Source organism: Zosterops lateralis (genome assembly GCF_965231275.1).
Source record: "Zosterops lateralis genome assembly, chromosome: 1".
NCBI classification, from domain to species: Eukaryota; Metazoa; Chordata; class Aves; order Passeriformes; family Zosteropidae; genus Zosterops; species Zosterops lateralis.
The window spans coordinates 11,188,290-11,203,939 of record NC_139762.1 but is presented as its reverse complement, the minus strand read 5'-3'; the positions used below and the strand labels follow the sequence as shown (position 1 = coordinate 11,203,939).

The 15,650-nt window shown below is 39.4% G+C and overlaps 1 protein-coding gene across 7 annotated transcripts in view; it reads right to left on the bottom strand.

Moving 5' to 3' along the window:
• Positions 1-15,650, bottom strand: part of ZMYND11 (zinc finger MYND-type containing 11) — a 104,013-nt gene that overhangs the window by 3,303 nt on the left and 85,060 nt on the right. For all 7 annotated transcript variants that reach the window (XM_083854771.1, XM_083854767.1, XM_083854770.1 and 4 more), the window contains 10 exons: positions 14,213-14,290; positions 13,755-13,847; positions 12,206-12,293; positions 11,036-11,091; positions 10,172-10,249; positions 9,512-9,630; positions 7,454-7,661; positions 5,547-5,615; positions 3,542-3,814; positions 2,332-2,517 (listed from right to left, as the gene is read on the bottom strand). In XM_083854771.1, coding sequence (XP_083710897.1) covers positions 2,332-2,517; positions 3,542-3,814; positions 5,547-5,615; positions 7,454-7,661; positions 9,512-9,630; positions 10,172-10,249; positions 11,036-11,091; positions 12,206-12,293; positions 13,755-13,847; positions 14,213-14,290 — 1,248 coding nt within the window. The remainder of the gene's footprint in view (positions 1-2,331; positions 2,518-3,541; positions 3,815-5,546; positions 5,616-7,453; positions 7,662-9,511; positions 9,631-10,171; positions 10,250-11,035; positions 11,092-12,205; positions 12,294-13,754; positions 13,848-14,212; positions 14,291-15,650) is intronic.

Below are 15,650 nucleotides of genomic sequence, written 5' to 3'. Positions count from 1 at the left end.
CAAGGCGATTGTGACCAGCTAGAGAAAGAGGAGCTGTTATTCTTTAACTGTGCATTAGTCTTCTGAGTGCTGGAAGCACATCTCATGTCCCTGTACACCACCAGCAAAATGATCCCTTCATCCCAACTGGAGGCTTTTTTTTAGGTATGAGAAAAAGACAAATACAGTGTGAATAATAGCAGCTGTATTCCCAAGCCTAGACATCAGCATTACACAAAAGCAGAGGTCTCTGCTCCTAATTAAAAAGCAAAGCCACCAAAACTAATTTAGTATGTGTGTTAATTACATGAGATTTTGGTAAGGAGGTATCATTATAATAGCAGCATACAAGTGCAGTACTACACACCAGGGACTGTCATTAGTACCACTGAAGGAAGAATCACTGGGGAGTTGTGTAATTGGACCAAGTCCAGCTGCCTGGGGCTGTGTGTTGGCAGGCAGATCCATCAGCTTGAATGCAGAGGTGTTTATCCTGACCCTCCCTCTCCTGCCACATGCAAACCAGCTGCCTGCATGATGCCTTCATTTAGGGTGGTGATTGACAGGCAGTTCGAGGCCACAGAAACAGGCAAGATTGTCAAATACTCTTTCTATCTTTGATTGTTTTGCTCAGTAGAGAGGCTTTTTGTCCTCATTAATAAACTCAGTGATGTGGTACCAGGGCACATTCTGATTAGTCTGAAGGATATGGTAAAGGCACATTGGAGCAGATAAAAGTAACTCTAGTCAGTCTCTTTCAAAAATTCTGCCTTTAAAACCACCAAAAAGCAGCTAGAGCTGAGTCCAGCCTCACAATCAAGTTATTGTACCTGAGTTACTGCATGTCAGCTGAATGGTGACAATGGTTCACATGTGTGTTCTTCACTTCTGACAGAGCAGAGGTAATTTGACATATTCTATAGTGGGCAAAGGCAATTCCATTTCCCTCTCCAGTGCCACAGGCGAGCACATGCACACAGGCACCAGCAGCTGGTGACACACTGAGCACAATAACTCGATCAAGTCAGTCATAAATAACTTCCCTGGTCTGCAGAGACAGGTAGACAGGGAGGAATTCTCTTATTGACAGAGACCCAAGCACTGCACCACCATAACACCCACAATAAAACCTCTGTGAGGAACAGAAATAAAGACTCTACAGGAGCTCTGGCATTTGAAGTAATTCTTCTCTTTCCAAAAACCAAACTCATAACTGTGATAGTCAGTGACCAACTGTCTCGCCTGACTATTTTTTCCACTCTTCTCCAGAGCAGAGTTTTCCCTGCAGGGACCATCATTTCATGTAAGCACAGGGACTAATGAGGCTGAGCAGCAGCAAAACAGCCCTTTATGGCAGAAGGCAAATGGGGCTGCAGGGGGGTGGCAGGACTGGCTGTTCCTTGGCTCGTGTCATCTCCTGGAGGCTCCTGCTTCTTTCCAGCCCCACCAGTGCTACAGTCCTGTGCCCAGCCCTCTGTGTGTTACACACAGCTGCCACAGTGCTGTGTGACTTCCCAAATGATGGCTTCTGCTCCCCTGTTCTGTAAAAATCAGCAAAGAAATAGCAGAGTTTGTACATGTGCCAGGCCCCAGCTCCTAGGTGGAGCAGTTTCCACCTGCTCTCTGCTCCTGGCAAGCAGCAGAGTTTATGGTACTTGCAGTGTTTGGCTTGGTGCTGTACTGCCATGTGGGAGAACACACTTCAGCCTGAGGAAACACAAGCGACGATCCAAATAAAACCAGGGTAAAGTTTGTGGTGTGTAACAGAACAGTAAATTAGATGCCTATTTTCACGTTTCTAAAGGGCACACCAGCATGGTTTTTGTAGCTGATGCTGCAGATTTGCACTTAAGGACCAAACAAGAAAGGAATACATTTCAGAATGTCATGTCTTAAATATAAAGGAATATAAAAGAGCTGTAGAAAAAGGAAGGAGAGAAAAAGGCCAAAAGGATATCACTAATAGCCTTATTAGCAGGGGAATCCAAATTGATGCAACCAGATATTGTACCCTCTGAGGTCTCAAGATCAAAGGAGTATGAACATAACGCAAAGTATGTCTTACATGGAGTAAAACTGCATTTAGAGAAAAATACTTTTGATACTAAGATCTGATTGGACTTGAGAAGATGTTGCTTGTTAGCACTAACAAATTAAGATGGAAAGTAATCAAAACACCAAGTTGAAATTTGGAGAAGATTTGAAACAGTAATATGAAGAAGAAAGCCTTAATGCTGAAAGACCAGTGAAAGAGCAGTGCAGTAAAAGCAAGGAAGAAATCCCCTTCAACTGACCTGCAGGATGCATTATGCCTTTCCACTTACTCTCTTGTGATACATTTTTGAAACTTACCCACTGCTTCTTCTTGGTCTGGGAAATCAGTTGCTTGTGCTGACCTGCTAGTTTCTTAATTTCTTCTAAAAATTCTTCTTTGCACTTCTCCTTGACCTGCTTACATTTTCTGTCCATCTCTCCTTGTGCGTTGGCCACAGCTTTATTTACAGCCTGCCTCTTCTCTTCTTCCATCTCTGTACGCAGCTGCCAAAGACAGTCAGCAAAGCAAGTCAAGGGACAGCTATTGGAATTAAAAGTGTTTTATTTAAACTTCTACTTTCTAAACTGCTATTACTGATGCAGGTGGAGGTTACCTAATTAGAGATTTCTTCTTTTTAGGAAATAAAAATTACTCAGTTAGAGATATAACAAAATCAGATTAAATCAAAATAAAACTGTCACTGTATTTCTACTCTGCTAAGCATCTACAGTAACAGCTAAATAAGATCTATGCATATTTGGTTAATGATCAGTTTATAAACTTATTAATTTCTCTGGGAATGGACACAATGGAAAATACAAAATAGAACATCCCTGAGTTCATTAAGAGGTACCTTTTAGTATTCATTGGCAGTGAGGTTCCTTTGCCCTTGCTCAGGTATCTAAATGTTCAGTGTCTTAATCCTACAGGATTAACACTTGAACTCCCTAGGTTCATTTCACAGTCCTTCATCCAGAAGGAAATTCATCTTATTTTAAGACAGGTACTTAAGAGAGGTCAGACAAATGATCTTCCAAACTGCCCTGCTCTCTCCAGCCAAAGGTGACCAGGTCAAGCTTAGACATTGAATTTTAAAGAGGTTATTATTAGATAAGAAAATTCAAACAAATTTCAGTGACCTTATTTGATCTTTAGGTCAGAAGATGGACAAAGGAAGAATTATTTATGACTAGCAGTTAAACAATGACATTGTTTAGAATCACACCTAACAATGGAGAGAAAGGCTTTGGAAACATACTCGTGAATGAACAATTAGTTTCAGTTTTGGATCACAAACTGATTTCACTGGACAAGAATCAAAAAAGCCAAGAGTTTTCTGTTTAAAGTAGGCTTGTTGGTATAGAAATGGTCTAAAAAATCCATAATGGAAACTATTTGTATGTGGTCTCTCTGGAAAAGGTTTTTTTATTTATTTTGGTTGTTACAAAAATAGAAATGAATGTGAAAAAAAGCCCCAAAATCACCTCCCTCAACCCACCGTAGGTGGTGGTGTTCAACAAGTGTTACCTTTTCCACTGCCTCTCGCACAACTCTCTCAGTTTCTCTTTTGTGATCAGCTTTCATTCTGTCCTTGAAATCATTAAAGATTTTGGTGTATTTGTCATGGCACATGTTCTGACACACTCCATCGTTACTGGTCTGGGTGCTCCGATGCAGCATTTTTGGAGAAGAGGCACTTAACTTCTTGGTCTGAGTTGAGACTGAAACTTTTTCAATGGGCTGAGGCATTGTGGGAATTTCCTGGCTTGAACTTACTGCTTCAGTTTCAGGTTCTGGCTCCTGCAGAGAAAGAACAACTTGTAAATCAGATATCAAAATAGAACAAGTCAACCTGTTAACTTCTCAGTTCCCCCTGAAGAAAAAATGTTACATGACTAATATCAGTGTAATTAACGTGAAAGGTGTCTGTTGAAGGCTGTAGTGCTAATGGGATGTGGAATCCCTGTAGAAAACCAGCTTGAGAGTGGGTAGGCTCTTGGGTCAAGCTTTTCTGACTTCAGGCAGCCTCACCTCCCCAAAAGTCTGAAAAACCTCAGAGGCTGTGCTGATTCCTTGGGATTACTAGAGGTTTGCTGGAGATATTTTTGTCCTGCAATATTCTGCCTAAAGAGACTAGTTGCATGGTCAAGGCTCCTGAATTGTTTTGGCAAACTCTGGGTTTATTCTGACCCAACAGGCTGCACTGGAGTCTGTGATATTCCACTGATTCCATAGAACTGCTGCAAAGATTGATTAGTACTTCAAAGGTCCTTTGAAGATGAAAGGCTAATGAGAGTCTACGTCTTGCTTCCAATAATAAAGAACTAGACTTGGATGACCACAGAAGCTCTGTATAATTACACAACTAACAAGAAAGGAGTCACTGTTACTGTAGTGTACTGTACTGAATGAAGGTGCCTATGTTATTACAATGTCACACCAATTGCTCCTGCTCTTCAGAACAGATCGAAGTTATACTCCTGGAAATGCTCATTGCTATTTGAAATGTCTGAAGACACAAACGTTTGTGTTTTTTTAAGTTAGAAGTTTTAATGCTTATTTAGCAGTGTAGAGACAAAGGACTGGACTTTGTGCCTGTCTGTGTGACAAGGCACTGCTCACACCATTCAAAAGGCTGACTGTGTATTCCCTTTTGCAATCAATTACTCTCTAAGAGGTCACTGTGATTGGCTTCTGGATCACTGATCAGAGCTAAGAAGGCAAATGTTAAGATATAAATATATGAAGCAAATTACAGCATTCATTCGACAGAAAACACAGTAAGAATGGCGAGACATCCTCCTGTAATCTCCCTATCTTCCACTCAGAATTTGTGCCCCAGGGCACAGACTGTGTCACTGCCTCCATCCACTGCCTGCCTCCTGCAGGATCGGGTACAATGGGGAGGCAGCTGCCCAGGAATTAGGAGTGGCCATGTCCCTGTTCCAGCCACCACAGGGAGCTCTGCTGCTACAGTACCTGCACCCTCCTCTGCAGTGGCATCCCGAGTCCTCTTGGCAAGGAACGGGCATACGCACAACTTTTTCTCAGCGTTCCTCATGCAGCTGGAAGAAGGCCAGGAAAAAGTCCTTGGCGGTTCGGGAATAGATTTACGGCTCTTTCTGTAAGTGCCCCCTTGTGTACACGCGCAATAACGCAGCCCTTGGCTCCCTGATCCTGTCAGCGAGATGCACAGGGAAGCCCCACAGACAAAGTGGAAAAGGTAGTTCATAAACTTCCTAGTCTCGATTGCACTTCCTAATTTCTGCTGCTTATGGATTTACTGATATCCTGAATTTGTTATTTAAAAATAAATGTTGTAAGCTGTCTTGCTTTATTCACAATACAGAATATTCCCATGATGACACACATGCATGTGGGAGGCACAATTACATTTGTTAGCAAGGAGTACCAAGCTGTGGGGCTGGAACTTCCAAGATTAATACTGTAACATCACTAAAAGGTGACTGAAATTGAAGGAGTGTCTATTAAAATTTCAGGCTCTACAAACACAGTAGTTGAGGTTACTCACTTCTTTCTTGAGTTCCATGCTCTGGTTACGTCGTCCTTTCTTTGCTCTTGGTTCCTGAGTAACCTTCAGCTGTGAACATTAAGAAAAGCATATTGAATCAACCCAAAAAACAGTGCATGGAAGAGGCTTTCACTGCAACATGACTAATGTGCCTTTTATTTGTGACTATTTGCAATTATTAAGGGTATCAAATAGATATGTTAATTAAATGTTCTTAAATGAGAAGTGCACGCAATAAACTTTCTACATTATCACTGATGATTATGACTGCACAAAGGAACAAAATTAATGAACAAGTTCTACCATTTAATATGCACTTGGTCAAATACTCTTAACCATTCCTTTCTTCATTGCATACACAAGTTCAAACACTTGTTTTCTGAGATATTCCAGTATCAGTGACCCGCACTTAGAAATCATATCTTGTTGGATGCCAGAAAACAGTAGTGATTATAAAGAGAATATAAGTATGCAAATATGGTAAGATCATCTAGACTGGATTTTAACTGGAGAGGTATGAAACTTTATGCTTTAGAATAAGTCAGTCTCACAGTAGAAACAAAGGTGAGATCTAAGTGGATGGTAATTATCTCACAGTGCTTGTAGAGAAGTTCTTATGCCTGCTTTTGAAGCATGCAGTACTAGCTAGTGTTAGTAACAGGATATTGCAGACTACAGCAAAACAGTGAGTTTGATGGCTACTCCCATGTTCCTGAATCTGGGAAAGCAGTAAAACAGGTAGAAGCATTAGCCAAGTCAAGGATGAATAGCTGGCATTGAAGAGAAAATATGTAAATGGACACTTCAGACCCTGTGACTGATACTTCTGAAAAAAAAGGGAAAATATCAGTTATCTCTTATTCAGGACCGTTTCCCTGTTTTACCATAGGCTAATGTTGAATGACTGCACACAAGACTTTAAATAAAGGAGCTACAAAGGGTTAGCTAAGCAAACTAGGCAAAAAAAAAAAAACAAACCCTAAAACAACTTTGATAAGGAACAACTTCCCACCACAACATAGGAGTTTTATAAACTTAAGCTTTTAGTTCCAAATTGGGTGATAAACCTGCTTGACAAAAGGACAAAGGAAGGGGATCAAAATACACCATTTTTTTTTTTTTAAATACAGACAAGTGGTTTTACATGAGGAAAGATGTTGCCAAGGACAGGGCTGCCAAAAACATAGAGAAGGATCCTGCAAACCATGAAAATCTTACTGCCAAGTCACTAGTAGTGAATATATAACACACTCTTGGACAATGAATGATTAGTACAGATCAGCTATGATAAGGGAATTTCCACGTGGAAATGCAAAGTTTTGGATCTTGGCCACTTGCGCTCTTTGTTAAAACAATGTATTTTTTCTTTGTTTTGCAGAATTATTTTTAATTACTTTAATGAGTTGCTGATCGCATGGTCCTCAAGTGCAACGTTTGAACCTAACTTTAGTTGGACCTGCTGAAAATGTCACTTGTGGATCTGAAGGCAGAATAGAGCTCGAAGTGAACGTACTCCAGCTGTGAAAAGGCTGAGCAGCTACAGGGCTGTCCCTTGACAGGCCTCCAAGAAGGCAGTGCTGCTGTCCATCTGATATCTGTGACATTTGACTTGAACATTCCTATTTAACTTTAGAAATCTTGATCTGTCTCATCAAGGTGCTGTACGTGACAAATGCTTTGAAACTTCACAAAGGTCATCCAAGAAACTGAGGAAAGAGGAAGGAAAATCTATATTCTTGCTATTACTGAGCTACAAAACATAGAGAGAATAAGTCTTTGAACCCTCTTGTCATCAGAAACCTGCAGATAGAGCACAAGGCTAATTTAATAGGACATTAATCAAAACCACATTGTCATTGTGCTCTTTAATGAATTGCCCCAACTGCTAATACTGTAGCAGCACTCACTTGCTCATTGCTAGTGGAAGAGATACTTGACTCTGCCTCCTCTTCCCCTTTGTCCTCATTCTTTGATTTCCAGAATCTCCCCTCACGGAGAAAACGCTGGTGCAGTTCCAGTTCATCACAGGCCTTCTTCCATCCCATGCTGCGTTTCACGTGCAGCCGATGGACATTAACTGTGATGTCTTGAATGTTTTCAGAGGGGATCCAGGCCCTTTTGAATACACAGTACAGACAGGTTCAGAAACATTAAATACAGATCTTGACCTGAGAAAGTGACTTCAAAGGCAGTTTTTCACAATGGCCAATCACTGACAATTCCTTTTTACTTGGATTTTCTTTTTTTTTTTAAACTCAACACATTTGAAAAAGAAATGGACTTCACGCTGTTTGACATTTTTGTTATTATGAATACTTGTTAGCTGCTGGTGCTATGGCTAAAAGTCTCTCTCATTTTTGATGAGCCACAAACCTTCCCCAGCACCATCTCTTACCTGCTCTCTTGCTAAATGCCCTGAATCAGACACAGGAACATTTTTTCACTGGAGGTTCATATGCTAATCCAATTTAGTTCTTGACCTCTTTCCTGAAACTGCCAAGGAATGTACCAACTCATCACCTTGAATAGAGACATTTTGTGTCCTGGGTCCCTGTCTATCAGGACTGAACTTCCATGGGGACTGTCATGCTTCTTTGGACTGAATTCATGCCAGTGACATGGTTCCAAAGTTACTTTGTCCTCTAAAATATGTTCAGAGAATCCTCAGAGAGTTATATGGGCAGGTCTTGACATTTTGAAAGATTATACCAAGCACCAGGCAACACTAGACATTGAAGATACATAGTCACTGTCATGCACATCTGCCTAACAGATTAAATATTCAACAAATAACATGTTTGTGAAAAGATTCTTGATTCTTGCAATATAAATTCAGTTTGAGTAAAGACAAAGAAATAATACCAATTTATACCAACCAGGAGTTTGGCCTTTTCTCCAAGCCCAGCACAGTAACTAAGCAATGGCTCTCTAGTTAAACATCCTTTACCTTTTGTATCAGCACACATTTAAGAAGTTGCAAGTACCTCATCCCACAGGTGCCAGGTATTATTAAGTAATTTAAACTATGTGAACATAAAGCCAAAGATAACTAATGAAATAAACAGTATCTGCCAATAGATTCAGGGTACAAAACATTCTGTGATGGAGGCCCCAATAAAGATCCTTTAGTCATTTTATGACTACAAGAAAGTCTTGGTAGTTCATATAAAAAGTGAAAAGATGTTATATATTCATGTGCAAGTTACATGAAAGCAATTTAAATAAACAATCTCCCAAAACACTGTTACTGAATTATCTAGGCTCTTTTGGGATGCACCAAAATAAACCACCTCCCAAGAACCATGAATTACTTTAGAAATGTCTCCTCTCTTCACATTATAGGCATATAAATAAAACAGTAAAAAATTCCAAACCAGTACATCCACTGTCACACTGCTACAAACCTCCCCAAATGCTGAACAATCAGCTGGAGAGAGAACCAAAAGCAGATCTCTAAGAGTCAAGTTTCCATTGTAAAGAAGGATTCTCTGAAATTGCAAACTGGGTCCCAGCAGGAGGCCTGTCAATGTTCTAGCAGTGAGACACAAACATTTGTGATATATATCATGGTACAAAACCACAAAATTGTAGTGCCTAAGCTCAAATGAGAAATTGCCTGAAGTCAATACTTCTGGTAGAAGGAATACATTTCTGTCCAATTTTCATCTTGGCCTGGATTAGCAGATTGCTATACATTTGAAGAAACAGCTGAAGTTCACTTACTGTCTTTAATTAAAACGGCATTAAGGAACATCCTCCTGGCAACTGTAGAAAGAGAATCTCTGAGCCACTGAATTTGGACACGTCAAATGTGTTAGACTGAACTTTAAATTTTCTGAAACAATTATGGCAAAGAATTCAAGATTTCTAATGTTGGCAACAAGCTGAGCCAGTATTTACAACATGACAGATGAGATAAATTATTTTAATATTGTTTGTAAAAGCACATGGAATTAATAAATTACCTTTGGTGGTGATGGCCAAAAAAGCGAACATCAACTTGATTGTCCTCTTTCTGCATGACTTTGGCTGGCCAAAACCCAAAGCCTTTCATTTTGGCCCAAACCAACTCATGATTCGGTATCTGGAAAAAAAAGTTCTATTTATTAGTGGATATGAAATATTATATTGCTATCTCCACAAATATTCTGCTGTAATACTATGCTAGTATCTTGAGAGTATGGTTACTGTTTGTGTCTATTTTCATTTTTATCTTCTTGCAATACATTTCCTTGTTAGATTAGATTGGATGAATGTAAAAAAAACCCCAAAACTACAAAGTCTGAAAAGGGTATAAATGTCTATTGAAAACAGAGATCTCAAGCAGCCTAAAAATTGACTTGTCTTTCTAGCTTTATTCAAGAGCAAAGTTTTAGTTCTGTAAGCTCCTTATTTTCTTGTGAAACTGTTGTAACTGGCTGATACCCAAGTTTTATAACCTATATTGTTACAGCTTTGAACTTCAATCAACACTTTACTTGTGTGAAATAGCCAGGCTTACAGAGTCTTAACCATGCTTTTGAAATAAGCCCCCTGAAATGTAATATTCAATGCATTAATGGCACCAAAGCTGCAGGCTTTCATACAGAAAAGCAAACAAATAAAAATCTGTGTCAGCAACATACACAAGGATAGCAGAACCAGTTGTCAGGTCGTGCATTTGACAAATAGAAACAGTTCTTGCAAAGCTGCAGTTCATCCAGCTGAAAAACAAAAAAAAAGGTAAATATGCAAAAAAATCCTATTTATGTGATTTCAGTACCATCCCTCTCCCTTAAGTAGTAAAATTTTTCAGCCCTGCTTGCTAATTTGGTGGAGATACTTCCATCCATGCAAACTAAAGGTGTGAAACTGAGGTGAGCTGTGAGAGACTGAAAGATACCCTGAAGAAACATTATTCATGTTTCAGAAAACCCAGGCAGAGGGAGAAGAGTAATTGACATATTAATGATCTATTATAGATGAAATGCAAAGAATAGTTCCTAAAATTCATCAAATATTTAAAGTACATTGTGAAAGAAGTAATTCAGCTGTACAAAAGGAGAAAGTGTGCCAGCTCTGCAGCTGTATTTTTTGGTCTCCTCTGAATGTGGCGAAATGTTTTGATGACAATTACAGAATTTAGTAGGAATCTCATCTCAGATTCAATTTATATTAGTAAGTACAATTATTTCTAGTCCAAATCTATATTACTCAATTATTTTCATAACTAAAATTGGAATATCAGTGTTTTTAAAATTTTAATCTAGTAGCAAAAAAACCCCAAACCCAAAACCAACAAAACCCCAGCAACGACAACAAAACCCAACCAACAACAAAAACCTAAAGGAAAAGAAAAAGGAATTCTGAATCAGCTCCTAGACAGTCTGGAAGAAATTTCTAACTCAATTTCACATGCTTTGTATTTCATAATATGAAGAATAATTTCTTAGCTTCTGAAATGAAAATCAAGTATCTTGACGACATCTTGGTTACTTGGTAGTACTTACTTCATGGCAGGTGTCTTTGTAAAGCATCCTTGCTATATCAGCTTGTTCACTGTCCGCTATAAATTAAAAATAGATGGTATAAACAATCACAGTATGATCACAGTGCTCACAAAGATTTGCAGCTGTCATTGCTGTGACTTTCATGCTATAATTGTCGTGTTTAAGAAGACAAAACATAATTTAATCACTTGGACAGCCCTTCCATTTAAAATTTTCTAACAATCAGTTCAATATTTGTTTTCTGTGTCATATTTGTATGCCACAATACTGCCTTTACACTGAACAATGCACACATCTGAGGAGGAGCAGCAGCAGGGAGACACAGTTGCTCTTAATATGGGTTCAGTTCCTTTCTCTGCTTGTGTCTTAATGGCACTCTGCAGTTCCTAAAGGATGTCCTCTCTGCTCTGTGCTCTGAGTGATGCTTCACAGACTGTTTATCACTGAGTCTCCCTTAACAGCCGTGTATTCCTCTCTTGGCTTATTCACATCTCTCCCCACCAACCAGTGTGAACCTCCTGGGGCTGTAAACAGACTGGTGCCACCCTCCTCCCAGTCTCCCTGATAGGGGCTACGTCTGCAGGGGAGAACCACATCCTTCCTGAAACGGTGGCTCTGGAAAACTGGACCTGACTACAGCTTCTGGACATGGTGGTGGTGCTTTTTCACCTCCAATCAGTCACTCATTACCTCTCAGTGCCTGGCAGCTTCTCTAGTGGCTGCACCTCCACACTGCACCAGCAGCACACTCCTGGTGCGAATGTAGCTACATTTGCTGTCACAATATGGCAGATACTGCCCAAAAGTAAAAGAAATGTGTATAGTACATGTTTCTGCTGACACAGCACAGAAAACTCTACTGTACCCTAGGGAAACATGTATACTGGCAAAAATCTGCAGTATAGACTGACTTAGGACTTTCCTGAAGAAGAAGCAAGATAGAACAAGTGTAATTCTCACCAAGAGGTTTAGCCAGGGAGGATGAAAATAATTCTGTAGTAGGTGAGCCAGAAAAGACCCTAAAAAGTCCTTATGCACTTTGATTTTTAAGGCTTTCAAATTACCTCATTCACACTTAAGACTACTTAATACCAAATTCATCCTGGACTTGTGAGTTTCCTACAAATAAAGACAAATCAAACATGGCAAGCAGTAAATGTAGTCTTTTACCTCCATAGAAAATCACTGTGTTGTGTAGAAGCAGTTGAGCATCTGCTTTGAACTCCTCATAACTCCTGTACTTTCCTTCATTCACTTTCTACACAAAAGAAAACACAAGACTCTGAGAAAACTCTTCAAAGTGCTCTACCTGCTTTATGCAGAGAAGCTTTCACAGAAATCTGCATTATGCAACACAGATCAGACACTGCTTTTCCTGCATACAAAAGGAGTACTTAGAACTCTTTGACATGGTTTGTTAGGACCTGAGCATTGTCTGCCCTTTATGCAATGCCCAGAAGTAAAATAGATTCTTTAATACTTGACCAGGTTTAAAGAAGATTTTCCTGGTTGTAACAAGGTGAATCTGGAATAGCTGCAGCTTAAGGCGTGGCCCAGAACATTTGTTCAGACTGAAATATGTTCCCTGAGGTGAACATTTTGTACCTTAAAATATCAGCTAGTTTCAAATCTATGTTGACTGCCTTTGAACTTCCAGGATCTTTACTTGCTAGTCCATGTTATCTGATGAAAGCTGATTGCCTAGTCTTCCAAACTCGTAACAAATATCTACATGGAGCCATGAAATTCATTTTCTTACTATGGCTTTGTCCAATAGAGAATGCAGTGTTTTCAGTTGTGCTCTCTCAAGAACATCTAAGGACAATTCCAATCATCAAACAAAACAACATCAGCTTATAGAATGCTATCAAGGCAAAAGACCTTCTATGGAAGCAGGAGAAGTTGACAGAGTGAGAGGAAGGCCTGATCTATTTTCAGGCTCAACTAGTGTTGCCAGCACTTTTAGACATGCAGCAGTGCTGGTCACCAAAACTGTTAGTGAAGCTATTGTTTATTTGTGCATTTTAATAACAAAACAAAGGCTCTTCACATCTGTGCTTGTAAAGGGCAAGCTATACCACAGCACTGCACAGCAATCCAGTTGCAGGAATGAGTAAAGATGAATATGCTGTTCATTATGGTCATGTGCAGTTGATTTAAATGAGTCATGATCAGACCTTTGGTTCAGAGAAAAAGGGACAATATATTTATTAGTACTTTATTTTTGGAACAATTAATGCAAAACAGATGTTTTGAGTGAGTCTGGCTTTTCATGATCAACAAAGTGATTGGTTCTTTATGAATCATTTAGATGTTTATAAAGCTGACACCCACACAAGGGCATTATGAGTGAAATCAGAATATGGTCAAAAAACACTGGGCCAGAGAAGCACACGTAGGCACTTGAGTTCTATATTAATAGATTTAGTTAAATAGTACTTTCTCTAAAGATTTTAATTACCTGCGGATCCTAGCATAACCTTAGTACAAAAGGAATTGAGGATACTCTGTGTCAGAAAACTAGGCATGACTCAAAATGGTTTTACTCGATTACCTATTTACGAGGAAAAGTTTGACACGTTAAGCTTCCATATCTAATGCTGGATACAATACTGAAATGCTGATCATAAAGAGAATTAAACAGGATTAGGACTTTTTAGACTTTCACGGTTAAAAGACACCAAAACCACTGTGGAAGTTAGAAAGCAAGTCACTCTACCTCCTGTATAGTAGGAACATCAACAGCTGAATGCACCAGCCTTCGATACATTGGGTGTTTGTTGTCCTTCCCTTTCTTGTTTAGATCTATAGCCTGAAAGGACCATGAGACAGTGTTTGTTATTGCATTTACAATCTGCTTAAAACACATAAAAGAGGATTAGAAAATGCAGTACTTTGGAGTATTTCAGGTGGGGACTACACAAGGGCAAACTGGGGATCCACAACCCGTAAGATTACGTGTCTCCCAAACGTGAAAGATGTCCATGTGACCTGGTGACACTGATCCAAAGCACAGGGCCTGATAAGTGCACGTGAAAACACACACAGGGCTTAAGAGAGGAGAAATAAAAGCCACTCTCTTGTAGCCCTCCTCCCTGCACAGTCACACGTGGGCAACCATAATGATCCTCCTCAGGGCAGCACAGCACTGAACAAACCTCTCTGTCTCAGACTCACCCGCTCCTTCATACGGGACACTATGAATCGCAGGTATGTGCTCATCTCTTGTTTACTTGTGTTTTTCTTCTTGATACTCTGCCAAAGAAAAATGGGATCATGTTATTATTTCAAACTTGACTTCAAAATCCAGCCAACAAACATTTTCTCTGCATTAACACTTGGTTTGAAAAGGTAACTTTGAATCACATAAAACACTATTTCTTAGGAAAATCTTTTCTGGGAAATTAGTAACACTAACACGCCACAATGACTATATATGTTGCTTTGAATTATGTCTGGGCTGAGAACTTCAGCTACAGAAAAATTACAAGTTTTATATCCACTTGTATCCATAATAGTTTGTCAAAACCTCTCATAAAAAAGTGTCTAATTAGAATAAAGCAATGAAGAAAGTCATTTTAGGGAGCAGCTAAAAAATTACTTAATGGTCTTTTTATTAGCAAGGCATTAATAATTTTAGTAAAATAAGAAATAATTTAAAAAATAATATCCTCTACCATCTACAAATTATGTGCTTAGTAAGCAAAATGACACCATCTGGGAGGAAGACAAATTGGCTCTGGCCAGTAGAAACTCAGAGCACTTTTTACTGCTCAAGAAATATAACAGTCTGGGATTTTTGTGGTTCTTCCTTAACAAAATATAATCCAGATCCTGGAACACAGATCACTACTTTTTAGCAGTTCAGGATCCAGAGATTTTCTGTCTCATCTTAGACTATTACAGAGACTTAACCCCACTTTTCAAAGTATAACCAGGCTAGTGGGAAGCCCTGCATACTGAAAATGTGCTGCTAAAGAGAAGGTGTCTCTCTGTAAGTGCCTGATGTGCTCTTACAAAGCAGCCTTTTCAATCCCAGCTCACAGCAGCAGTGCACAGCTCTGCAGGGCCATACAACAGCTGGAAGAAAAGTGCTACCTCCTCCCTGCTTTTACCTACAGTAGCTCTCCAAAACAACAGCACAGCGAAACAACAGCATGGGTTCCAGGTCTATTACCCTGAAGTGTTTCTAACTGCTCACATCTCCTGCAAGGCATTCACTGCTCCTCACACCTGCCTGCCTGAGTTCTCTCCTTCTCATGCCTCATTTCACCACTTGTGTGCAAACTGTGTGGACCAAACTGGCTCAGTTATACCTGCATCCTCAAAATCTGATGGTCTTTAGCAAGATTCACATAATTGTGTTGATAATGGTTGCTTAGCAAACACAAGAAAAAAATGAATCCATGTTCTAATAGGTAAATTGTAAATAAAAGAGGCTTGAAAATTATCATCACTAGAAGTGTGCTATTTTACATTGAATTACTTATGTATGACTCTGGACATAGGGAGCACACACATTGAGTACAGAGCACCTGCTTTTACAAATTTACTTGGCAAGAATAAAATTACACATTAGCACAAGAAAAGCTAACAGGATTTGATTGTGTCTCCC